Source organism: Channa argus, chromosome 11, assembly GCF_033026475.1.
Source record: "Channa argus isolate prfri chromosome 11, Channa argus male v1.0, whole genome shotgun sequence".
In the NCBI taxonomy this organism is placed as follows: domain Eukaryota; kingdom Metazoa; phylum Chordata; class Actinopteri; order Anabantiformes; family Channidae; genus Channa; species Channa argus.
The window spans coordinates 26,431,355-26,458,954 of record NC_090207.1 but is presented as its reverse complement, the minus strand read 5'-3'; the positions used below and the strand labels follow the sequence as shown (position 1 = coordinate 26,458,954).

The following is a 27,600-nucleotide window of genomic DNA, read 5'->3' as shown; positions in this document are numbered from 1 at the left end:
ATCTGGCCTCTCTGACTTTATCTCCGAAACATCTAACATGTATGATGCAATATTCAGTCATTTCACCACTTACATTACTGCTGCTTTTGCAAAACCTCCGCTAAGAGGTGTGAACTTTACATGGAGTATCCAATGGTGAGTGAGTGCTGAGAGTGAGAGCTCAGTGATCTTTATTGGCTGATACTGTGGGACAGGGTTGCAAGATGAGTGTTGGCCAGATGATGGCGCCAAGACACTTTCCCATTTCTACAAGCAAGCGCTGTCCTGCTGAAACGGCATCCAAGGTACTGTGAAGTGAGAACAGCGACACTGCTCCTGTTCCGTCATTTACTGAACTGTTTCGAATGTTTCATAGTTTAAAAAACACATAATTGCACTTCTTTTGCCATTACTTAGTTATTATTAGTAGTATTGTGTACCGTCTGCGTCCTGTGCAGACTGAATACACAGAGACAGAATATGCCTTGGTCTGAAAACCCCTCCTATCAGTGAAGGACAGCAGGAGACAGATGATGCGCACTGTGCAACGGGCTGAAGTCAGAGCGCAAGTGGAGACACGGTGGACACCGTAGAAAACACAGCACATTCACACTGCACACACAGAGAGACGTACCGGTTCATGCTGTGTGATCCACCCTGCGGGATGCGGACATGGAGTTGTTATAGATGCCGTGTTTACTTCATGGAGCAAACGCAGTGACTGCTGCTCTGGATTTGAGAATTTCACGTCACGACACTTAGGAAGGGAACATGTGGAGATACATGAACTTGTTTGCCTGTCTGTTCGTTTTGTGTAAGACTGTGTCTTCACAGAGCAAGGTAAAACACACACACACACACACACACACACACACACAACAAGCGGATTTGTAAGCATTTTTTTTTTTATTTTGTAAGAACTTTCGTGCATTACTGTATTAAAACAAGTGCGTTGTTCAGTCACTAATGGACAATTCGTAATTACTATCATCCCAGTCTCCCGATCTTCTGCTCAATCACACCTCTTATCCGCATCATGTTTGTGTCATGGTGTCTCTACTTCAGACAAATAAGTGTTTCGACTAACACCCAACATTTTCCTCGAGCGAACCTTTCAATTGTCTGTCTAAAGCAGGCAGATGGTTCAGGTTATATGTCATTATTTATGTTTCTGTGTAATCCTTTCAATGAGGGCTTTGGTGTGACATGAGTAACAATAGGTTTGTGTAATGTTAGGCTACCTCCAGTGTTTGCAGGAATGATGCCAACACAATGTGGGAGAGATGGCATTCGGTGGGGTTAACAGCAATATCTAGCTGCCTTTGTTTGGACAGCTGGTGGACTCCAGCAACCCCTCACTCTCCCTCGGCTTAATCCAGTTCTACACACACCCACACATGCATGCATGCATGCACACAAACATACACACAGCCAGAAGATAAAACACATGTATGCCACACTCCCCTCTTAGTGTAGTAGCAGTAGTGGTGGTAGCAGTGCTGGTGACAAGTGGTAATAGTCGGAGACATAAAGATCTTTGTAGTATGATAACTAGGAAACGTATGTGACCATCCATGGAAACTTAGTCCACATTAAATGAAAGCTTATATACACAATGATATTTTAGACAGCAAGGTCTTTCCTGCTTTGTGCCAACAGCTTGTGTTTGTTCTCCTACCTGTTCCAATATGGCAATGACCCGATGCACATCACCATGGAAATGAAAAGAAACACATAGAGAGCCCTGACCTCAACCCCATCCAACAGTAGGAACTGGAACACCGACTGCAAGCCAATCCTTGTCACCCAACATCAGTCTCGGACCTCATTAATGGCTTTGTGGCTGAATGGGAGCAAATCCCCGCAGCCAGGTCCCAAAATCTGAGGGGAGGCTGTTGGAGTGGCCTGTTAATGTCCATGTTTTCTGAATGTTCACCAAACATACGAGGCTGTTATTTTCAGGTAGATACATACATTTGGCCATGTAGTGTGCATCTAGAACCTGATGATTGGTGTTAGCTGTCATAAAAAAAGTGGAGAAGTGTAGAGACAAGTCATCCGTCAGCACTGGTTTGTTGCGATGCGATTTAAGCAACCTGCTTTGACCGTCGGTCTATCGTAACATTAACAATCTGCATAATTAGCAGATCCTGCACAGAGACACTGGAAAAATGTGAAACATTTTGTGACTGGTTTTTCCAAATATTGCAAGCAACAAGATGAAAGAAATCCTTCCTGGATAAATTAAGCAATATTGTTGCTTGCTATAGCAAGCAGCAAAATATGTTTCAGTAGAAATATTCTCCAAATATATCTTATATGTATGTGTACAGCTGCTGTCAGAGGCTCTTTGATTGCTGCTTAACCTTCTAACCAATCAGAGAACATTATCATTTTTGCTTAATAGTTTTAGTCCTGTGCCTTTTATTTTACTGTAATATCATAACGGGTAATAATTGGAGCAGCAGTGGCTCGGATGGAAAAGATTCTGCTCATCGATCGTATTAAAAAAGTTGACAAGTTAATCAGATACATATTTGGGGGGACTTTCTGTAAGTTTTATTTGAATTTCTTGTCACTTCTACTGTATTTCCACTCAGTTTGTTTTATTTGTGAATTAAAAATGTGCACAAAACCGCTGCATATAACCTACCGATATGACTTGGAAAATACAATTGTATGTGACTGCAAAGATTTAAAAATTCATTCAACATAGGTTTGCGAACCTTCACATCACCAAAGATTTATTACAAATCTGACTTTGCTTGGTTTGGTGCATTATGGTCATTATTGATCCTATTGATTTCGCTAATCCATAGGTGACATCAGAATTTACTTTTAGCTAATTAACAGCTGCACAATAAAACATCCATCGTAAAGGGTTTGTGCCAGCAGTTTATTAGGACCAGCAGCAGCATGTTATAGCATGGAGCACTTCTGACCCGAGCGGAGGAGAAAGTTGGTGGTGTAGTTTCAGAATACTAATCCCAGTGTGAGTCTTTTTTTTTTAACCTAAACCATGATGTTTTTACTAAACAAGCTTTTTTTGTGCCTCAGTGCAACCAAACCATGAGACTTCTAATAGTAGCCACATGTTTATCATTGTTTCCATGACAACAAAGAACCAGTAGCCCAGCTGCCATATAGGGGTGTGGTTTTTAAGAGAATGTGGGTCATGTGAGAGGGTAAAGACCAATATTTGGTCATTTATGTTGGAGGACTCGTCGGTGAGTGGATGCCAAAATCACAGCACAACTCTATTCTCAGATTATGTTGTATAAATAAACTAGAATAAACGGATCCTTAGGGGAAAAAAACTGGAAGCGCTTGCAAATCAGGTTTGCAAAGGTAGCCTGGTTCCCAGATTTGTACATTTAAAAGGAGTTTTTTTTCCCTCTCCCTTTCCTCCCTCTATGCAGATCCCTTAATCCTCAAGACGAGATTTATTATGCCAGATAAGTTGTAAATTTAGCTAGTCACTCTCTTCTGCATACGTGCTGATTCCATATGGCTGCGAAATCCGATGAATTCTCTCTCCATCTCTGCCTTCCTGATCTGGACCCGTGTGGCTCCATAGTCTGTCATGAGAATGCATGGTGTGAAAATGACAGGATCATTCAATTCACCAATCAAAGAGTGCATATTCAGTGTATTTGCTAGTTTATGAATACAGTATATACACTTCTGAATTCAAGCTCCTGTTATGTGACATTTCTGTGAGGCCAAAATTTTCACAGAGCTATATTATATTTTTCAGACCTCTCTGTCTTTTCCGCATGCTGTTGTGTCAATGGCCACAGTCTCATCGTGTTGGAAGTTGTAGTCCATTATCTCCACATAATACATTTATATTATAAGATGTTGCACGACATGATTTACGTCCAATTCAGTCAGGCTATCTTACAATACGTGTAATAACCCAGAAAGTCACGGTGTGGAGGCTAGAACATGGACTTGGATGGGTGTGTACTCTTGTTCTCATACAGAGTCCAGAGCCTGTGTCTACATGTAATTTTTACACTTTGGTTTACTAACTTGTATTTAAGAAAGTTGGCGCGCTGTGGGAAATGTCAGTAAAAAGAGACTGCAATGATTTGCCAATCATAATAGATACATTTTGATTGAAAATGGGACAAACATGAGATATGAGGTGTTTGTTTTTTTGAGAAAATATTTGCTCACTCCGAATTTGATGTAGGCAACGTGTGTCAAAGAAAGTTGGGGTAGGGTCATGTTTACCACTGTGTTGAAACAACACTGTGTAAGCATTTGGGTACAGAGGAGACCAACTGCTTTAATATTGAGAGCAAAATTATTTTTTTAAATTTTATTTTATTTTTTTGCTGTTCTTGCATGATATAGGATTTTAAGCAGTTTTAAGCAGTTCAGTATCATATTATTGACTTCATTATGCTCCAAATGTTATCAGCACGTAACAGATCTGCAGGCAGGCAGGTCACTTTAACACGTGGACAGCTGTTGTTATACGTGGAGCATGTGGTTTGGCATTGTGTGACTTAAATAAAAGGTTCAGCATAAATGTTCCTTCCAAAAAAAGTACACGTTATTGTGTGGATCAATACAAACCCAGACCATCACAGACTCTGACAACAAGACACATGGTTTTTGGGGTGACTATGTCCTTGAGCAAGACCCTGAACCCCAACTTAGTTGCTCCCGGTGATTGTTGGACAGCTGCATAGCAGCTCCCCCATGTGTGTGTCCGTGTGTGTGTGCGTGTGCGTGTGTTTGTGTGATTGTGAGTGCAAACGGGTGAATGAGAAGCAGTGTAAAGGGCCAATAGGTAGAGAAGCGCTGTATAAGTGCAGACCATTTCCCATTTCCTCTCCTCTTTAGCACAGTGGACACAGCTTCCATGATTTCTTTGGAACAGATCACATTTTGTACAAGGAGCTATTTACTATGTTGTTTATTATAGATATAAATGCTGTCAAATAGAAAGCTGAAATTCTGAACATAGATCTTACATTTAAATGTCAAAAACAAGCTGCGCCATTACTCTGGGAGCAGACTGCATATGTTTTATTCACTTTGTATGGTGGAGTTGGAACTTTGGTGGATTGTGCATAAGTAGATGATTTACCAATCACTGCATTGTGTTTTTATTCACATTTAGTGTTTGGGAAACTTCCACCAATGTTATCGCCAGCATAGGTGGTTGGCCTGTACCCTCTCACACGCACCCATTTTGCACCAGGAAAAAAAACGGATGTTTACATGCACGGCAAAATGGATTATGTCTATTAGCGTTTGCTCTTCCAGGTTACAGCATCCAACAGGAGGTGGATTTTTTTTCTTCCAACATTTCAGTGAGAAACACGACTTCTCCTATAAACATCTCTTTTCTGTCATCTGGGGGGAAAGACACTGGCAACATCTGTCATTCCAGTCGAGGTTGAGGTCACCAGACACACACTAGTAATTAGGGAAATGTCTCTTTGTGCTTATGACTGGATTATTATAGTATGTGGATTTGACTAGGGAGCCATTTTCGCAGCTTGATTTGTATCAGTGTTTTTTTTCGCAGGACTTTTAGCCTCCAACCCAGCTGGTGATTTGACTGCTGGGAAACAATTCACATGTGGAAATGCATAAGAAGAATCTTGTTGAAGGGTTTTTCAGAGTTCTTTAGTGTTGTTGTGGCTTGTTTGTTTAGTTAAGTGTAATTTTATAAAGCACAGTATGTGTCAGTCTGTTTCTCATTTCTGTGGAAGTACTGAAGTGACTGCAAAGTTCAGGGTGTCTGGACACATAAACAAGCCCAGCAGGAATGTAGATGTGTACCCCCAAAAGCAGCGAGTGCTTGATACACTCTGTGTTCAGCTAATTAACATCCCCTTGCAGGTTTGAGACCCCGACGTCACGGTTCATCTACAGACTGTAAACACCCCTTCCCCCTCCCCCCATTTATCATAAGCACTGCTAACTAGATTAGAAATCAGAATGGACTCTTTGGGCTGGAATGCGGACTGTCAGCTTAGTGTTGAGTATCCCTGACAGATGACACCAATCGTAAAGGCGCAGTCAGTCATTTAAAATCAGAAGCTCAGTGGACTTAACACTGGTTGGAATTGGTGTTTATGGCAACATAGTTCAAAAAGCAAAGGGTGGGAGGTTGAATTATCTGCAGGTCATAACAAGAATCACAGCGCTAATGTTTGTGTTTGAAGGAGGTTGGAACATACAGCCGGACATCTGAGCTTTGCCACAGGATACCTGCACCGCCTGCTTTTCACTGTGCACTTGTCCTTGTGATTACCAGCTGGCAAAGCATTAAGAGAAGAGGATATCCTTGTTTATAAGACCCTGGCTGCAGATATAACAGGCTAGTACTACAGAAACACTGACTAACTCTTAGTGAATGAGTGCAGCAGCCATCGTGTAATACATCTTGTGTTTTTAACGATCTGGAGCACAACTGGGGTTTCACTTCATCACTGTCAGGGCGTGTTAGCCGTTAAAGGCTGCAGCAGTTGATCTAATAGAGCTCCTTGCGGTGTGCAGGCTCTTTTCCTCCCATTGTGCAGACATAAGTTCATGTTTGAGCCGTGTTCTCTTTGACCTGAAACTTGACAGCACTTGAGAGGTCAAAGCCAAAGACTCAAAGCTTAAAGCATGCGTTAAATATTCTACTCTTAATTATTAGCAATCTTAATTGTGTTGCCCGTTCTCATGCTGGTAGGTCAGCCTGGCAAGGTCTGCTGGCATATATGATTTGACAGGAGGAGGAGGCAGCAGCTTCGATTGGCAAAATAATTCTAATTTTTATAATAAGCTGCTGCCTGATCTTTCTCCTGCCGTAAAGCTGCTAATATTGGTCCCAGTTTGTCCAAGTGAATCTGGTGGAATTTACTCTGATTTCTCCAACTTAAGCTGATGTTGCTATGCAGCAGTCTGAGTGCAGCCCAGCAGGGCTGAAGACATAACCTCTGCAAAGAAGTTTAATCTGCATTGTGGCTGGAGCATTTGTCAAACTGCTCCCTGCTGCCACTTGACATGGATCAGGCACACGGGAGGGCGGCCCTGTGTCAGACCCTCTTGCAGCATGTCTGCAGAAATGGAGGGGTAAAGCACACTCCCCTCCACATCTTCACCCATTACTTAGCCTGCATTCCTTTCCCTAATGAGTCCCCACGACCTCCACCGCTCCTCCCTATTACCTCCACTAAACCTGGTACAGCAGGCTGTTACAGCCAAACCTTGTTTAAAACTGTAATCATGGAAAGTCATTAAGTGATAGAAAACCATCAGTAATATGAGTTTATCTGAAAGCCATGATGATAACTACTTAACACTGTTGTCACGCACTGTAAATTTCTCCGCTTATAAGTTGTTTGCAGAACTTATTCAAATGGCAGTCCAGAAATGCAGGGTTGTATAAAGTCCAAGACCTAGCCCTTAGTCTATGGCCAAGATCAAAATCCTACGTAAAACCTGTGATGTTTTTTTTTTTGATATGTGACGATCATAGCCAGTAATAGATTTTTCTTATTCCGACATTAAAGCCACCAGTGCGAATAATGTTGTAGATGATCGGTGTATAGGCCTTTGCATTTACACTCATCCATTACTTATCTGACTTCAGGATGCAGTGGTAGCAGGTTCATCAATGTAAGCCACATGTCCCTCACCACAGCCATGTTCTCCTGTTCCTCCTAGTCGGTTCCAATGCATTCCCAGACATGATAACATTTTAGAGTCTCTCCAGCATATTCTGGGTCTGGACCTTGGGTTTACCTTACATTTGTCTTCATATAGTTTGTTCTTTATCACCAAGCCCCAGTCATATGAGGACAGGACTACAACTCATTATGAAGGGATACCAGATGTGCATCTGTCCTGTGGTTTATAGAAGTCCTTAAATCTCACTCGGGACATATGACAGCCCAATCCCCCTCCAACATGGGAGCCAACAGTCGTGACTCAAAGTGATGGGAGATTGATAATGTAGAGTAAGGTGCACTCATGCTCCGAACAATGATACTATCGTTAACCCCAGTCTGTCATTTCATACGGGTGTCTTGTTTGATCATCCAGCCAGAGGTCACTCTGGCTCTCTCTGTTGGAGATTGTTCTGAAACCACTACATCTGCTCTGAGGTAGAACAGAGAAGTGAGGAGGGGTCTCCGTGGAGCCTCAGGCAAGGAAACACAAAACCATCCTTTCCTCTACTGTAAATCTTTTGGTGATTTAATGTAGCTGATTAGACAAGTTTTCATATTCAACCAAACATATGAATAATTTTACAGTGCATCTATAGGTCTATAATGCAGTCCAGTGCAACTCCACCACCCGCTATGATTTCAACAATAAACACATTGTAGAATTATCACCTTTCTGTCAGTTTCAATTAAAAGCTTTCATTGAAAATTGAATTAAAACATTGTAAAAGTAGGATTCATGGCAGAGCTGCTATATTGGATTGCAATAGGCAGGTGTACCTAATGAATTGAGCGTGTACTTTACAATCTAACTCATAAGGATTGGGACAGTTTGTTTTGGTTCTGTCGACTATGCAGTGTACATATGGCTTCAGCATTTGCTCATGTGGCTCAGTTGATTTTTATTTTCCTATTTAGAGGTGAAGTTGTCTGTATATATTTTGAGTAAAGAGGTAAAAACAGCACAGAATATAAAGAAAAGGAAAAGTCTATCAGAGAGACTTTGAAAATTGTTAGTTTGCCAAAACCAACAGCTGGACCAGCTCATGAGCCAATTCACACCACCTCATCAGACAGAGATGGTGGTGGTTCTACTTTAGCGTGGACACATTTTGCTGCCTAGGTAACTGGCAAACTTGCATTTAACTGCTATTTTCACTGCAGACAGAAGCAACAGGGTAAAAGCAGAGTCAGTGCAAGACCATAATGTTGCTGCAATTAAGACCTCAAGCTGATAAAACTGCAGTTCTTTTCACTATACACCCTGTGTCTCTCCTTTGTGATGAGCTGGAGTCATAATACTGTTGGATATGTGGGATTTATTTCGATCACTTTTCTCCATGCACACAACCATATTAGTGTCTATTCGCATCATTGCAGCTACTTTATATACTTTCTTGCCCCCTGTCACATTTGCTTTTCTCTCAGGTTGACCACATTTGAATGATAGACACAGATTTTCCAATTAGCAAACAGTGAGACAGCTGTAAGGAGCTGGTTGAAAGATAAAGCAGTTACAAAACCATTGACCTCCGAAGCTTCAGTTTCCTGGACTTAGCTGACCCTTCACTTTGAGATCAGCTGGAATTTAAAAGACAAACTGGAGGATGTTCTCAGCAGTCCTCTGTCTGCCAACTCACTATCACCACCTGAACATTTCGTTAAATATGCAGTAAATCTAATGCAGTTTAATTCTTGGGTGAAAGCTACCTCCTCTGGATGCCAGCTTGCACTCATCTCATAGGGACTGAGTGGAATGTCTGACCATGCTACTGTGCCTTCCTTTCTATTAAGTAAGCCATGAACAAGTTCTGCCAAAGCTCTGTGATCATCCACAGCAGCCAAACACCAGCTGGTGATCCAGACGTCTTGTGAATTATGTCTTAAAGGCTTTCCTCTGAGTCACAGAGGCAAATATTCAAAGAAGTGGAAGCTTGGTTAGGAAGCATAGTTTTTTTTATATATCAGGGTCACAGTCCTTCCTTTGCTTTTGTTTCCCTGCAGTAGAAATGGATTTATTATATTTAGGAATTAGACTAATGGAGGAAGTCACATCTGGGGGAAGGAACAACACAGCTCAGTGTACAACTCGACTTCACAACTGCCACATGTTATCGGTCATTGATGTGCAAGTCTGAAGTCCATATAAAAGATAGATGTGTGAGCCAACTTTATTAGTGACATCACAAAAAACACTATGTAAATAATTCTTCTTCTTCTTTGGTTTTAAGATCTTTGGGGAGACTGAGCCTGTGCGGATGACATCAGAGGGCTCAGACTGCCGCTGTAAGTGCATCATGCGTCCACTCAGTAAGGATGCTTGCCTGCGCCTAAGGAGCGGCACCGTACGTGTGGAGGACTTCTACACAGTGGAGACAGTCAGCTCCGGATCTGACTGTAAGTGCTCCTGCACGGCCCCACCGTCCTCCCTCAACCCCTGTGAAAATGAGTGGAAGATGGAGAAGCTAAAGAAGCAGGCCCCTGAGTTGCTAAAGGTGAGAGAATGTACAGTATTCTAGGTGGTGTCCAGCAAACGAGGTGGCCTACATTGACAATTGAAAACAGTTTAGAGGAAAACCTAGACTGATTAGGAGAGATGGCATCCATCCTAGTTTAGATGGTGCAGCTTTCTTATCCAGAAATATGGCTGGTTTTATTCTCCCCTTTATTTCTAAAATCCTTGAAAAAGTAGTTGCATAACAATTATGTGATCACCTTCATAGGAATAATTTGTATGAAGACTTTCAGTCAGGATTCAGAGTTCATCACAGTACAGAAATAGCACTGGTAAAAGTCACCAACGATCTTCTCATGGCCTCAGATAATGGACTAGTCTCTATACTTGTTCTGTTAGATCTTAGTGCTGCATTTGATACCATTGATTGTAACATTTTATTACAGAGACTGGAACATGAAATTTGGATTAAAGGAACTGCACTAGGTTGGTTTAAATCCTATCTGACTGATAGATTTCAATTTGTTCATGTTAACGATGAATCCTCCATGCACACAAAGGTTAGCTATGGAGTTCCACAAGGCTCTGTGTTAGGACCAATACTTTTTACTTTATATATGTCTCCTTTAGGCAACATTGTTAGAAAACACTCCATAAATTTCCACTGCTATGCTGATGATACCCAGCTATATTTATCTATGGAACCAGATGAAAATAATCAGTTAATAAAGCTTCTACATGACATAAAGGCCTGGATGTCCCACAATTTTGTAACTTCTAAACTCAAACAAAACTGAAGTCACAGTATTTGACAAAAATCTCAGAGATATGATGTCAATCCATATTGTTACTCTAGATGGCATAAGTCTGGCCTCCAGTACTACTGCAAGGAACCTTGGAGTTATTTTTGACCAGGATTTGTCCTTTACCTCACATATAAAACAAATCTCTAGAACAGCCTTCTTCCACCTACGGAACATTGCCAAAATTAGGAGCATCCTGTCTCAAAGTGATGCCGAAAAACTGGTGCATGCATTTGTTACTTCTAGGTTGGACTACTGTAATTCCCTACTTTCTGGATGCCCCACTAACTCCCTAAAGAGCCTGCAATTTTCCGAAATGCTGCAGCAAGAGTGCTGACTGGAACTAGCAAGAGAGATCATATTTCACCTTCACTAGCTTCTCTCCACTGGCTTTCCATTAAATCTAGAATATAATTTAAAACCCTGCTTCTTACATATAAAGCTCTGAATGGTCAGGCTCCATCATATTTAGAAGACCTCATAGCACCATATCATCCCAGTAGGCCACTTTGATCTCAGAATGCAGGCCTACTTGTGGTTCCAAGAATTTCCAAAAGTAGAATGGGAGGTAGAGCCTTTAGCTATCAAGCTTCTCTCCTGTGGAACCAGCTCCCAGTTCAGATTCGGGAAGCAGACACCCTCTCTACTTTTAAGTCTAGGCTTAAAACCTTCCTCTTTAATAAAGTATATAGTTAGTTATAGTCATGCTGCTATAGGCTTAGACTGCTGGGGGACCCACCCCCCGATGGACTGAGCTCATATCCTCCTCCTTTCTCCTTGTCCCTCTCTCCTCTCCTCTCACCCCACAATTGTCACCACTGTATGACAATGACTAGTGTTTTCTCCCGTAGTTGTCTGTCTCACTCTCTGTCTTCCTTTTTTTGTCCCTCTCTTTGCATTTTTCAGTTTTTACTATTTCACAACCTTTCCGGTTTTTGGTGCCCCTATCCCATCTAAAAAATTATTTATTTGCAAATCTGATTGTGTTTATGCACAATCTGTAAAGAACACTTTTGCTGTTATAAGAACTATAGCAGCAGGGGAGAACAATAATATGCTCAGAAATTATCAGGACAGTATGCCTGGGATCCTGGAAGTGGAAAATGGTGGCACTAGACAGAGTGTCAGGGGAACCAAACTCAAAAATATTTGGTTAAGCATTCTGATGTAAGTGGCCAGCACTTATATAGCGCTTTTCTACCTATTGGTACTTTACATTGCTTCTTATTCACCTATTCAGACTCACAATCACACACACACCGATGGGGGAACTGCTAAGCAGCTGGCCAACACTCATCGTGGGCAACTAAGTTGCTGTTCAATGTCTTGTTCAAGGACACTTCAACATGTGACCGGAGGAGCCAGGGATCGAACTAACAACTGCTCTACCTCCTGTCCCAGAGTTGTGTCTATCTTATTGGATTTGCTGAAGAAAATAAACAATTTGAAGACATCTTTGAGTTTTAGAAAAACTGTGATGAGAAGCTTTCTCTGTTTTCTTACATTGTACAGACAAATCACTGACTCATGAAAAGCCTCATCAAACTAGTAATCATGAAAACAACGGATGGCTGCAGCTTGAACAGTCAACAGTGGAATGAAGCTCTGTGGCCTGGCATTAGATATATGTCAGCAGTCTCTCTTGTGAACACGTCAGCACACCTCTTTCACATACCTAAAGTACATGCTCATTTTTTACGGGCCAAAGAAGCTTGATATGTACCATATGAAACAAATAGGCAGTTCCAGATGTTTCACCTGACTCAAAAAAATTCACTCAATACGTTTCTGAAGAAAATAATTACGTTAAAAGGGAAATGTTCGAATTCAATAAGAAGGACTCCTGACTCCAGTAATCAGAGCACTTATGCTATTGCTGCAGTTCAGCAGAGGAACATAAAGCTGTCAGGAACGTATTCAGGAGATGCTGAATGAGGCTAATTCTTTTTCTTTCATGGCATGAATAACCAGCTCCAATCCATGGTGGACCTCCTTGAGGGAACACTTTACAGCATGGATCTAATGAAAGTCCACTCCTACATTAACAAGGTGGTGTCACAGATGAACACGCTGGAAGAGGTAAGCAAAAATAAAAAAAACATACTCAAACACTTGGTAGGAGACAAGGAACATATAGAAAATACGTGACTTTGAAATATAGTTTATTTTATATAATAAGCTATTAAGTAATCTACTGTGGCACTTATGATGTTATCCTGCAGACAATCAAGACAAACCTTACACGAGAGAATGAATTTGTCCGAGACAGCATGATGAGCCTCACCAACCAGTTTAAGAGATATGAGAACTACTCCAACATCATGATGAGCATCAAGAAGGAGATCTCCAGCCTCAGCCTGCAGCTGCTCCAGAAAGACTCCTCAGAAAGTAAAGCACAGGTAACAACCAAATTATGGGCCACAGAAGGACTGATAGGGTGTAAGGTACAGTAAAGTTTAGGAGGCAAAATTGGAAGATTTTTTTGGTCTTCATTTCAACCCCCAAAGTGAACTAATTGTTTTGTGGAACCACTTATCAAATATCTACCCTGTTAACTACACAATGGTTGAGCAGGTGGGCATGTGGAACATTAACTTTGGTTTGGAGGTCTTTAAAAAGAAATAAGAGACATTGACAAAAAAAAAGCCGACTATGTACTATACTAAAATTTTACCTCAGCAAGTTCTGAAGGAGAACTTCCTTTTGACAGATGTGTGCTTCTTCCAGACTGGCAGAGAAAACAGGAAAAAGTGTTTAACTGTAAACTGTCCAGTCGTTGAACGACTTAGTTTGCCTTCAGGTGTGTCCCCACTACTACTTGGACCAGCAGTGTCTGCCAGTGTCTCTCATTAACTTAACTGTATACAGCAAGTAATACTACAAGCACATACTGGTTCTCAGTATCAGCAAATACTAAAATCTAAGTAGTAGTCTGGGAAAAAGTGGAATCAGAACTCCACTGTTGCCTATAGACTTGCTCAAGGGGGATTTGTTGGGTTTCTCCTTTTTCTCTGTGAATTGTTGAATTGTGAATTGAATTGAAGGACATCCTTAGACTCAATAGCCAATAAACAACTTTAAAATTTTACGAAAAAGTCTAAAAAGGATGCACCCGACCACAATTTGGAGGCAGGCACATATCAAGGGGTATGAATAACTGTGTAGTTTGAAATTTTTGTATTTGCAGGATGCTGTGTGAGTATGCACCTGTAACATGAAGTTGGTTTTAAAGAGAAGGAAAACAAATAAGCATAATTCCCTTAAATGATGCAGCCCCACAATGTGTTTCTATTTATTTTTTATTAGTCATGTTACATCTTGCCATTGTGCACCCCGACAGCATCCTGTTTTAAATACAGGTAATTTGAATACAGGTCAGCTCAGGTCTTGTACAACCAGGGGGAGTCAGTTACAGGATTGATTTATAGATATTTGTAGGTAACGGAACAGTTCATGTTGAGCTACTTCTGCTGCTGTGTCACTGATGTGTAAACTATGCACAGGCCTCTTTAAAGTCAGACTGCTGCTGTATGATAATTGCATGTGTTTAATCAGCTACAGGATCCAACAGAAAACAACTTATATTACAACAATGTGGAGCAAACACAAAGAAGGCACATTTGACATAAATAAGAGGTGTTTTTTTTGTGTGTGTGTGTGTTTGTCCATCTTAACCGATCACAGCCTATGGTGCCAAGTAAAGCCACAAAAATTACCCTGCAAAAAGTGGTGGTTTGAGCAGGTTTTAACATATAAGTAAATTGTGTCAGCATCAGCAGGAACACTTTCACAAACTTTACTACATCGTTTGGCAGAAACAACTGAATTCTATTTCAAGATGCATGTACAAATGAGTAGTACAATAGTAGCAAAGTCAGGAGTAGTGCTAGCAATAGTAACATTTTTCACACTAGCAGTAATAGTGGCATAAGTATATGCATCATCTCTCTATCTATTATACAATCCAGTATCCTGTTTTAAGGTGCTGGGGATTTTGTAGCCTGCTACAGCTGTCATTAGACGAGGCAAGGTGAACCTGAACAGGCTGCCAGTCTATCACAGTGCATCACACAGAGACAGACAACCATTTACACCAACACCGATGAGCAACTTAAAGTTAGCAATTAACCTAACCTGCATATATTTGCACCACAAAGTGAGCACATTGTTTTGTGGGGTATAGTCAATATCATGATATGACAAATGTTCATCATGGAGAGGAATTATGGATGAAACATGACACTTTATACGATTTGGCCCGGCCCTAACTAGAAGATACTCAAGTTCTTTGACTTTCATACACATAGTCAACATGTAAACAAATGTATGTGATGAAGAATCCTAACATACTCTAACCTGAATCTTTTATTTTACAGGATACTAATGATGAGAAACTCAACATGGCTGTGAAATTGCCCAACAAAAAGACTCCTGTGGCCAAACCCCCTCCCAAACCACCCAAAGAAAAGGTTGTAAAGCCCAAGAAAGAGGTCAATAAACCCGTGAAGCTGAATAAGCCTGACCCTACTGCCAAAACCAAGGCGGCTGGCAACCAGCCTGGTGTGGTTAGGGGGATCACATACTATAAAGCTGGCAAGACTGATGAGGATGAGCACAGAGGAGGTGAGAGCCATGACCCTCTATATCTCTCCCAACATTGTGTTGTGTTCATAGTAATTCACCCTCTCTGAACTAAAGTCAACAGTGTGCTCACCCTTCAGCTGAGTTTGCACTCCCATCTGTGTGCGATCATCTGTGTGTGATCCGCTGTTGGTGCTGAGAATGATCCAAATTAGTTTCTTTGCTGGATCAGGATCAGCCAGAAGCCCTGGCTTTGCATGGCTTTCAAACCCAAATAAGGTCTTCCTTTGATGGTTTTCATTTCCAGTGGAGGACAATACAAGTCAAAGATACGGCTTTATGGTGTTGGAAACTTTACAATTAGGTGCAAGGTAATAAAACAGGGGGAAACACTTTGGATTTACTCTAGGGTTAGTCTTCACAAAGATGGCGTGGTCTGTGCAGGTTTGGATTGCTGGTGCACATTCAGCAAGCAGGAAATCCAAACCTTTATTTACAAAATGCATGGAGCGGATGGAATGCTGTTTTAATGGAGCACTGCCATATCCATGACATGCATAGGCTTCACTCCATAAAACAATGTGTGGGGACCTGCACCAATACAGAGAAAACATTTTCCTGACTCCTTCCAATCCTCTTTAAGTCTAGTTGAGTGAATAGGTATGCTGCGTTTGCACAGGGCACACGTACATAACACTGTCAGACCATGTGTTCTGCCACGTATGTGAACCTCAGAAAGCGCAGCCACCCTTGTCAAATCACCGAGACCATTTGGCTGCATTTCCATAATCTCTGGCATAGAGCACGATGTGGGAACCTTTGTTCATCGAGGGAAGGCTGATACACATCCATGCTTTTTTCCTGGAGTGCCACTCTTCACATTTTGATACAATAACCACGGTTTACAATAAGCTGCTCACCGTGTAAACACAATTAGTTAAAATTCAGTGACTTGCTCAAGAGAGGAAACACATACCTGCCTGCACTTAATATCCATGTGACTGCAACAACCTAAAATGCATCCAGACAGCCGAATGCTTACAACTGTTCCCGAAGGCATTCGTAACCAATGGGATCTTTGCAGAAGTCCGTACGTGGTATGAAAAATTTTAACAATGTGCATGATAATGGAGTGCAGAATGGCTAAATATGCATTACCATGCAAGTGGAAAACAACAGTGACAGCAAACTTTTTTTTTTAACAAAAGTAAAATCATAAGGTCATATGGACTAAAGCCTGGCAAAAATCTTTGCATAAGAATATCTAATTATTTTAAAGGGCTCTTTGATCTGAGTAACAATAAAGAAAATGAATACAACATGTGTCCCATCTGCTGTAGTAAAAACATATGGATGTCATGCCCCTTAATAATTAGCTGATGTCCTCTTTCATGTACTCTGCACTTAGAGTCATTAACTACATTTAACTTAAAATAAAATGGCTGGAGCAGATTAGTTTATTAAGTGTGGTTTGGATATTAGGGGGACAATTAATTCCAGGTACCACCTTAAATGTCTTTATCGTCTGCAATGCCTTTCTAAAACTTACTGTTAAGTGTTAAGACTTTACTAAATACTCCAGCTATAATCGGGTCCATGTGTTCAGAACGTGCGTGTCAGAAAGATGCATTGCTTATGCCTATGCAGTGCTGTAATCTCCTCACATCTGTCTCGCAGCACAGGACGTCAGAGTATGAGGACCAGAAGGAGAACAGCCTATGGTTGTCTTTTATTCAGTACCGAGTGGCATCTCAGTTCAGGGGCTGCATCCTGTGAAGGCTGCATTTAAAGAACAATGGGGTCACATTGTTACAACAAGGCTGCCTCATTTCAAAGGCTCCTTCAGTTGACAAATGACCTATTTTCTATTAGCAACGAGTTGGACATGAAGGCTCCAACAGTTGGACCCATCAGAGCCCAAAGAGATACTTTGCAGGTTATGCTAATACCAAATCCTCAATTTCTTAAGTTTTCATAAACATGTTGAGTCGCATGATCATACGGAGGCAACATGCCTATAAAGGCTGTGTTGACTTTGTCATTCGAAATGATGCAACCTCTGAACTTGTTTACACAGCACAAGCGTGAACATGTGTTCGATTAAAAAAAAGTAGAATAATAATTAGGCCCTAGTGTAATTAGCATTAGTGTAAAAGTAAAATACTGCATGAGATTACAAACAAAACATAGTCTTAGCAATAATAACTGGATGAACTTTAAAAACCACTGACTGATGCTCTGTCCTCTCTCTACTCCTGATTCTCTGTTTACTAGTCATAGTAAAGGGTAACAGTCAGAACTAACAGTGACTTAATACCCGCTCTATATTATACTACTTTAATACACTAAATTTGATCGAATTATGACCATCTTGGGATTCTAAAATCTCAGTATCCTTTGAACAATTTGGGTGAATCATAACTTTCCATTGAACGTGGTGTCCAACTGCATAATTGTTAACCTGACTCCATGACAGTATCAGAATTAGTACAAAGGCAGACCGAGGTCTAAAAATCTGTAATGAACAGAAGTTGCTTCTAACAAGAGGGTACAAAGGAAAACATGACTGGAAACAGAAATAAACTGAACAACAAGGATTTCAGGGAAAACTTAGAACACAAACCTGAATGAAAACAAGACAAATTATAAGAAACCAAATTGCAACCCACTAAACCTAAATTACCAACCCGGGAAACACAGCTAACACAAAAGACTAAGGGGACAAATGAACAAGAAAGCACACCAAACAAAATAAGACACGGATGAGAAACATAAACTACTAACCGAGAATGAACACACAGGAAACAGCTAAGGAAACTAACAAACAGAAACACATTAAATAAAATAAGACACAGAAGTGGAACATAAACCACTAAACCAAAATGAACACACGGGAAAAGACTAAGGAGTTTCTAGAGTCCAATTCACGGGAGCAGGGATTACTCGGGTCAGGTAAAGCAAGAGTTCAACGTGTTGGCAAAGGGAGAGATGAGGATCTGACAGGGGACTGTGGGGAAGGCTGGACCTAAATTCTGAGGGGAACAGGTGCAAACAATAAAGAAGGATAATGAAAGGTAAAGTTAAAGGACAGGACTAGGAACAGGAAGTGGAGAAAAGGATTCAGGATTTCTTCTTGCTCCATTGAGCTGTACAAATACAGACAATGTTGCATACAGTAAAGTACAGTATGCAGTATTTGTACTCTGCTCAAAGCTACTGATGATGCACTTGTACACAAGAGGTAATGCAAGTGGCAAGTCACCCTTCATAGTTTTAAATAGATGGGTAGATGAATTTGTGTGTTGGATTGTCAGTCAACTCAACCTTATTTAAGGTTTTCCATTGAAACGTGGGAATGGCACTGTTTGTGCTGTCTGATGAGATGTCACATATAAATATTCTCCAAACTCTCCTTAATTTGTCTCAGCAGCCTTTGCAGTCATTTTACCTTCAGCCTTTTCTAAAATAAAACATTTCTGTTTCGCTATATTGTATCTGCATGCGTTGTCACTTAGACAACTGCAGTGGAAATCAAAGTACCTGGTACAAAAAGCGAGTACAGTAGAACTATTTTGCCACCAAACCCTATTATATAAAATCTGGGGTCATTGTCAACCCTTTCTTATGCTGACACTGCATGTAGCAACATTGCTGCACTCGTCCCACCTTGCTGTGTATGTTATATAACACTGTTCTGCCCACCCAAAGCACCATTCACACACCAATGACAGCAAGGCTACTATGCAAGGCACTGGACAGATTTAGGGGGTTCAGTGTGTAGGTTAAGGCTTTGGAGCATTGTGTTTTATTTCCGTTACCAGTCCCAAAAGATGTTTCTCTTTTGTGCACTGGCATTTACAGACACGATTCAGAGCCAAGCGAAGTTGCTGTGCATTGCAGACAACGTTGTAATGGTTTTGTCGCGTTTGGCGTCGCGAGAGCAAGTTGAGCAATTTAATCCACCCTAATCATTATTAAAAAATGCATTGTACTTTTACATTTCTGAAGTTTTGACTCTGTGCTTTTAACAGACCCTGACGAAGGTTCCATGCCAAAACACGTTGGGCAGTGACAATAAAGTTGTTCTATAATCTGCAAGTGTTGCCAGCGATTTGACATGTTTTAAATCAGGGTTGTCAGCAGCTGTGTAAAACCGTATTTTATTTAAGAAGAAATATGCATAGCCGCGATGAAGAAGATCCCTGTCCAAAAAGGGCTAATGTTTGTCCCTGCTTCTTTGTTGTCAAGTGCCCATTTATCATGGGACTGTGGAGACATGTAGTACATAAATTACTTTTCGGTTCAAAGAACATCCTTGGCAAACAAGATGTTTGCAATTAGCCCAACAGTTGAAGCAGAAAAATCAGCTTCTGAACAGGAGAAAATGCACGAAATCTTTCAAGAGACAATTTATGAATCCAGAGGTGCCGCAGTTTTAACACGGATACAAAGTTGAAGAAATCAAAATGTAGTGGTTTGAATAAAAAAGGAGCACAAGAAAGAGAGGGAAGAAGCTTTATTGTCCGGGTGCTGGATTTTTAATTTGGCATTCTGATGTGATTCTGTTCCTCTCCTCCCTTCCAGACTCTACTAAGACATATGTGGTCCATCATGTCACAGACAACCAGTCTGAAGATGAAGGAGCTGAAATGGTCCTGGAAACCGTGGAGGCCACTGCAGCCGAACCCATTACCACCGCTGCACTTCCCACCACTGCAGCTACTGATACCAGCACCACCACCACCATAACCACTACCACCACACCTACCACTACTACTACATCTACTCCTGTCACCACACAAAGTACACCAGTATATGAAAGACCAGCCCCTACCATTGTGCTGGTGCTGGACAACTCCAACAATAACAGTCGGCCCACTCTTCACAGAGCTGGTAAACGCTAAGTCCATGCTAAAATAAATAATTCTGTCCAGGACGTACATCTTGAAGGTTTTGCTTGTTTCTTCCACAGGAAAGATCCTGAACTGCGAAGGGACTCTAGCTTCCATAGAGCAGCCAGAGAAGCACCACAGTTATGGGCGCAATGAAGGAGCCTGGATGAAGGATCCTTTGGCAAAAGACTCCAAGATCTATGTCACTAACTATTACTATGGCAACAACCTGGTGGAGTTTCGCAACCTGGACAACTTTAAACAAGGTGTGCTTCATTTGGTCTTTTTATAATAAAATACTGCATCAATGGCCCTACTCCCAGGCTGCATGTATCTTTAACACAAGGGACAAGGAGGAGTCCTGTCAGAGACATTTTAGCTTCGCATTGATGTCCAACATACAATGCAGTAAATTCCAAGATATGTCACGCCATGTTGTGATGTTTACCTGTGCCTGCTACAGTGGTTAGAAAAGGTTACCTGTATATCTTTTGTCTGGCTATAAAGTTGTTAAATCATTCACATTTGATGGCAATGACAAGACATGAAGAGGAAGAAAATTGACCCTATGTGGAGAAATTAAATTGCAGTATATGGAAAAAACAGTAATTTGTGTTTTTCAGTGGCTCTGCCAAGATCTGTAACCCAGTCTTTGACAGTTTTAGTCTGTGTCCACACTACTATTCTGATGTGACTTTCATCAGCTTAACTGTGCTGTGGATTGATGAGAACTTTACTTTCCAGCAACTTTACTTTCCAGCTAGAAGCACAAAGGTTTAGTATTCATATCAGTACTCAGTATTGGAGAGTACTCAGATGAACAGTAAGTACTTGTACTTACTTGCATTTAAAAAAGAGATTGGGACATCTGGGCCTGCTGAAGCTGCCCATTCATTGTTAATAAAAGCCCAGCTGTGCCGCTGTGTACCTCCTACTTTGTGCTTTAGATGCATCAACAGAGCAGCTGCATCACAAGAAAAATTGAAGAAAGCTTTATGCAACTTAGCTCTGATGAAGTTCAGCTGTAAATGAAGGAATTTTGAATCCAGGGGAAACTGAAGCAAAAAAAATCAGTTTACTACCTAGAAGTGGATTAATTGACTCAACTAAAAGAAGGAAAAGGTGATTGCAATTGCCTGATTGATGAAAGTTAGTCAGAGAGAATAAAACAATAACGACTTTCACAAACAATTCACCACCATTTTTGGTGTTTAGCGGTGGCAGATACAACAATATACAATTGGAAGCAGAGCATGTACAGTAATTAACTAAAGGTTCAACACCCCCAGAACTGTAGCTTCAAACAAGGCCAGATACACTGCATCCATTGTGTGAGTGTCCAGTAACAGAGCAGTAAGAGAGAGAATTGGCTCTTTTATAACTATAAGCAGGTGTAGCATTGCTCTGGGTTCCCACGGACACGGTGATAACATCGTGACCCACACCTGCTTTGCGGTCTGTTTCTCTTATCGTTTCTCTAATCTCTTATCGTTCCTGTATACAAATAACTACAGGAATCCAGGTAAATACAGCCCAAAATCTATAACCATGCAAACTTTAACCCACTCATGCTTAACCAGATTTAAAGCAATGTGCTTTCACACCAATCAGCCACATCCTTACACTGCCTGGTGGTTTCAATATTGTGGTGGACAGGGGTCAGCATGGAAACACTGACTGCTTTCCAGCTACACAGCCCCATACTGTGTGTCTTGAAACCTGTCAATCATGGCCACTGTTACATTTTTTTTTTCACAGTTTTGTACTACAGCTGGATTAAACAAGATGGTGCTTTCCTTCACTCCCCACATGCATCAATGACCACTTGTGGAGCAAATTTAGTCTTGACTTATACATTCATGTTATCGACAATATGAAGTTCAATGGTGCTTCAAATGATCAGTTTTTTATCACTAGCTTAGATTGATCTCCAGAAAGTATTTGTAAATATATATTTAAAACTCGTACTTTCTTCTTCAATTTGAGCAAAGAGTCTGAAGTGGTAGTGGACTGAACTTGCACCTTTAATGGAGTAAAGGTAAAGACGTTGTGCCGTGTGGTCTTGTAGATCTGTTTGTTCTCGTTTAAAATCATTTGTACTGATTCTACTGTACAAAAACACGCTATAATACATAATGCAAACCACCAGCTTAGAACAACAGTCTTAAGCAAAGACTTAAGAACGGAGCACAAACTGTCCAATCAAACATAGCCATATCTACCCTTAACCTTTGCTCTAACATTGGTATCACCCCCTTTTTAATTTACAGCAGTGTTTTCTCTAACAACACAGTTGACACTGATTCATGCTGATTGTCCACTGAGCTCTGTGAGACTGACGAGATCTGTGGAATGCAGCTTTTGGTTGTTTCATGTTTCCAGTGGGTGGGAAAATCATCTCCTTACACATCCAAATCAACAGAGGAATTGGATTACACCCTCTAAGATATTTAGGATGATCTCTCCTTGTAAGACTCAGCTTGCTGATCTAGATGTGTTTGGACAATGGACTTTCTAAATGCACTTACATGTGAGGCATCCTGCGGTGCGGTGAGCTCTGAGCTGTGTGCGGATGACTAGGTATCTTGGTGAGTGGCGGTGATGCCTGCTGTTCCCTGACATGTGCTCTGGCCTTTCCTTTGAACTGGGCACAGCAGAGAGGGATTAAACGTGGGCTAGCCTAAGGGATAGGGATGGTGGTGGGGGGGTGGCTACTGCACGTTGTTTTGTTTTTTTTTCTTTCCCTGGGCTTTTCATGTATTATCATCATCTAAATCAGACTTCCTGAGGTTGGAAGGTTAGGATAGCAGATAGGATGTGATTAGAAATTGACACCTACAGTACACAACGTGTTTGTTCAGGAGTCAACTCCTAAACAAACTGTCTCAGTGTCACGTGAAGCCAGTGTTTACACAGTCTCGCCTTGTAAAAACAATGTCAATAACTGTGTGAAGGGCATGTTGTTAGCACCGCTTGCTCACAGCTAAATGTAGCTAAATGATATTAAGTTATTAATCATATTGTGTCCACCAATAAGCACAACCAAACAGCAGAGAGTCTTAAACATACTTATAGGATCTGTTCAGGATTTTCAAGCTGATCTTAATAAAATATCGAGGTGTCAAAATGCAGGTGACAATAACTTTTCCTTCTCTGCACACTGGCCATGCTGCATTTCCCTCGCAATGTGACTATGCAGTAGGAAATAGGGGACAACATGTCCAGCTCACCTACAGTGCACTCTAAAGATCAGCTTAGACTCATTTAAACAGTAGCATTAAGTCAAATCAAGTTACTATCTTTTGAAAACACTATGTATTTCTGACCCGATTCCACATTTTTTTGTACTAGAAGGTTTCTCTCCATCACAGCTGGGCTAGGAACTACTGTCAGGGGAAACAGGAGGAAGAAAATCATCCTAAAAAACTGCAACTTTAATAAAAAAGTCCAATTTAATTTAGCTAATTGTTACTGCTAAACTTAGGAATGAATTTTGTGAAGAAATACAAGAGTTATTCTCACATTCATTGATGCACCTTATCATTGTCTTGAGATCACTGAAAAATCCTAAACCGACTCTTTAAAGAGTTTACTGTGCAACAATGACCGGCCCCCCATCCTGTTTGTTACATGACTGATTGTTGGCCAAACATTCTTAAAATAATTTTATTACAAGCTAAATATACTGCATGTAGGCCTCTCTGGGCAGCTTTGCAGGGCTGTTGACAAAGTGTCAAGTCAAGTTTTAATGCTTACTCTCACGATATTTGAATGTTTTCCTTTCAATATTTGCATGATCCTTTAATTCATAGACCACATAGTTGATTATTTAACATGCAATCATGCCCATGCAATCCCACATTAAATTGTTTGCTGAATGCAGCTGCAACAGTTGCCTCTGTAGTAATACACCTCTCCCATTAAATTCTGTTAGAATCCAAGTGCTGAATGGTTATAGGAAGCAAGCAACCTCAAGCAGCTTACAGTAACGTAACGTTTGTAGCATCAATCTCTTAGACAACACAGATCAGATGTCTTGCTGTTTGGCAGCAGGCTGAGGTGTGATGACAAGGCCCTCTGAATAATCAGTGTTCACTGGAATGTGTTCCTAGGCAAATGAGAGTTATATACTCCTGTTTTCTAATACATAAATAAAGTTAACATAATATCTTTAATCCTAGGCCGCTGGAGCAATCTTTACAAACTGCCCTACAACTGGATAGGAACAGGCCATGTCGTCTATAGCGGAGCCTTCTACTACAACAGGGCCTTTACCAAGAACATCATAAAGTATGATCTGAGAATGCGATACGTGGCCGCCTGGACACTGCTGCATGACGTGGTGTATGAGGACACCACCCCCTGGAAGTGGAGAGGCCATTCGGACATTGACTTTGCGGTGGATGAAAGCGGACTGTGGGTTATTTACCCTTCCATGGACTACGACTACAACCAGCAGGAGACCATCGTCATCAGTAAACTGGATCCTGGAGATTTGTCCTTAAAAAAGGAGACAACCTGGAGGACAGGGCTCAAGAGGAACTCTTACGGTAACTGCTTCATCATCTGTGGCGTTTTGTATGCCGTCAATGTGTACAACCAGAAAGAAGGTGAGGTGAGCTTTGCGTATGACACCCACACCAATACAGAAGCTACCCCACGCCTGCCTTTCACCAACGAGTACTCATTCACCACCCAGATTGACTACAACCCTAAGGAGAAAGTTTTGTACGCCTGGGACAATGGTCATCAGCTGACATATAAGGTAAACTTTGTCGACCAGTGAGCACAGCTAGTGTGTGCCACAGATAAGCTCACCTAAGGCCTGCCAGTATGGAACCTATACAGAAAGAAGATGCACAGTATTCGGCATAGTGGACTATGCATCCTATTTAAACAACTGACCTCAGTGTATCCAACATGCATGCCTCAAATATGTTTTCGGTCTGAACAATGTGTCAATGGAATGGACAGCAAACTGTCAAAATAATCTCATGGGTTGAGTTAAAGTTCATCAGGTAGAGATTAAAAAGTGCATATTTTTTCAGTTCATTTGTAAAATGTCAGCAGGCTGGCTAAGGAGCAGAGGGCTACAGAGCTATACATTTAAAAAGGAGTAGTAGACTTTAAATAGAAAATTTGATCACCTTTTGATGTCTGAAAGGGGAACTTTGAGGCTTGCAATGTTAATCACAACCTGTTGTTTTAGTCGTCTCAGAGCTCTGTCTAATTTAAGCAGAGGCATGGGCAGCGCCTAACTTGACAATCAAGCAGACTTAATATCTCTTTAAAGAATTGCTTCACATAGCTTTATCTCATAATTGTACATATGTGTATGGCTACATGTTCTGTAAGTTGTACTTGGTTGCTGTGATTATTCATTCTGTATAAAAGTGACATATCAGAATTCATGTGGTTTTAATAGCATCCCATTTCTGGGCACATATTGCATGGCATCATCATTCAGAGTTGGCATCTCACAGTCGAGTAATTGATTTAGTCGATTACAGGCATGAGGGAGTTGTTGGATGTTAATGGAGCAACTTCTGTTGAAGCCAAACTGTAGGAAACATTTGTATAATCAATTTTGAGAAAACTGTGCAATTTCACTGCTGCCATGGTTCCCATAGCCTAAGCCCTAGTTCTCTGTATACATCAGTAGGAATGTTGTTGAATGTGATGGTGATCTGCTAATCCAAGCAGAACATCATTGCTCCACCTGCAGCAGAGTCCTGCACCGGTTACGACCCAGTGAGTGACCTGCAAAAAGTCTTTGTAACAGGAGAAAAAAACGTAATAAATTAAAATGCAGGTAGGACATCTAATCACTATTCTATATTTCAGAATACAGCCAGAAGGGATTTGAGGACAAATGATTAGCATAACATCTGTTACATTGGTGTCACATTGCATTAAAGAAGCAACTGGAGCTGACGGAGCGTCAGTGTTGGGACAGTTTCCTCAGACGTCATTTTGCAAGTCGGCCTGCCAAATTAACCCGATGCAGGACTCTGACCTGCAAGGCTGTGCTCTATTTTTTCCAAACAACAGTTTTCTTGAAGCAAAAAGAGGAAATGCAGCATATACAATTTGCCATAAAATTGCCGTCAGTGTTCTTCCATGGTGTTTTGGTTTTAACTTTTAGGTTTTAAGACACCAATAAGTGTTTCTAAATAGCTAAAATAATATATAATGTAGAATGGATAGATAAAGCAAACATCAGCAGGCTTCCTAATCCCATATACTTTTGCTTTTATTGTTTGCCTTTTATTGGGCTTCAAATATTTTTCAGTCTGTCTTGCATTTTGAGTTTTTGTGATTTTTGCAGTGAGTTGTGCAGAATTCACAGAGATTTTTTTTTATTATTATTAATTGTGATCGGATTATCGCAAATTCCTTGAGGTATTGAGTTTTAAACAGAAAGTGTTATTTTTTTTCCGCCCCTGGCTTTTAACTCAACCAAGGAGATTATTTCTGCCTGATGAGTAGATGTTAGCAAACCTAAACTGTTAGATGTCGTTTCACCTGCCTGTCTACAGTACTCCATCCTATAACGTAGCACTTTGATCCAGAATCTTCTTTATTCCAGCCTCATGACTCCAGCTTCCTGTTTATTTACCATATTGTTTATAGGGATGTGTTGAATATAAGATGAACTCCAAAAACCAATGTACACAAGTCGCTGAACATAAGACTTTTTTACATGAATCCATTTGACAATTATAATACAACTTTTTTTCCACTACATTTTGTTACATTTCTATGTTGTTGTATAAAAGGATGCAGTTTTTGTCAATGTTATATGCACTTGCATACCCACTACATTTGCTGTAATTATTGAGTATTTAAAAGTTAACACCTGTGATCAGTCACGCTAATATAAAAGGTGCACTGTAGCATGTATCTGTGCCATCTTCAGCAACGGACACCAACCGCCATGACTGACTGTACTGTGTGACGCACATAGAATAGTTAACACACATATGGTAACTACACAACACTTGATTGTGTTATTTTGGTGTTCATTTACAAACACAACAAATAGTTTCGCCAGGTCATTTTTGCAGTTCTGTCTTAAGTTTATTCCTAAAGGCATAATGATTGAAATAAAGTTTTGATCAAGTCTTTATACTTAATGTCATGAATTGTAACAACTTACATCCAGTTGTGCATTTTCTGTGCTATGAAATAAAATTTTCATTCTAAAA

The 27,600-nt window shown here is 40.7% G+C and overlaps 1 protein-coding gene across 1 annotated transcript; it reads left to right on the top strand.

The window, feature by feature from the left end:
- The first annotated feature begins 486 nt into the window (after window positions 1-486).
- Window positions 487-27,600, top strand: olfml2a (olfactomedin-like 2A). Its single transcript, XM_067519968.1, has 8 exons — window positions 487-819; window positions 9,893-10,156; window positions 12,891-12,998; window positions 13,142-13,318; window positions 15,296-15,542; window positions 20,085-20,393; window positions 20,473-20,658; window positions 24,574-27,600. The coding sequence occupies exons 1-8, from the start codon at window positions 751-753 to the stop codon at window positions 25,176-25,178; spliced, it is 1,965 nt and encodes a 654-aa protein (XP_067376069.1). The 5' UTR covers window positions 487-750; the 3' UTR covers window positions 25,179-27,600.

Bases quoted from the DNA above. Each gene is read 5' to 3' on its own strand.
- olfml2a (XM_067519968.1), top strand. From the start codon at position 751: ATGTGGAGATACATGAACTTGTTTGCCTGTCTGTTCGTTTTGTGTAAG. The intron at 12,999-13,141 runs GTAAGCAAAAAT...GTTATCCTGCAG, and splicing joins AGATGAACACGCTGGAAGAG to ACAATCAAGACAAACCTTAC. The intron at 15,543-20,084 runs GTGAGAGCCATG...CCTCCCTTCCAG, and splicing joins TGAGGATGAGCACAGAGGAG to ACTCTACTAAGACATATGTG.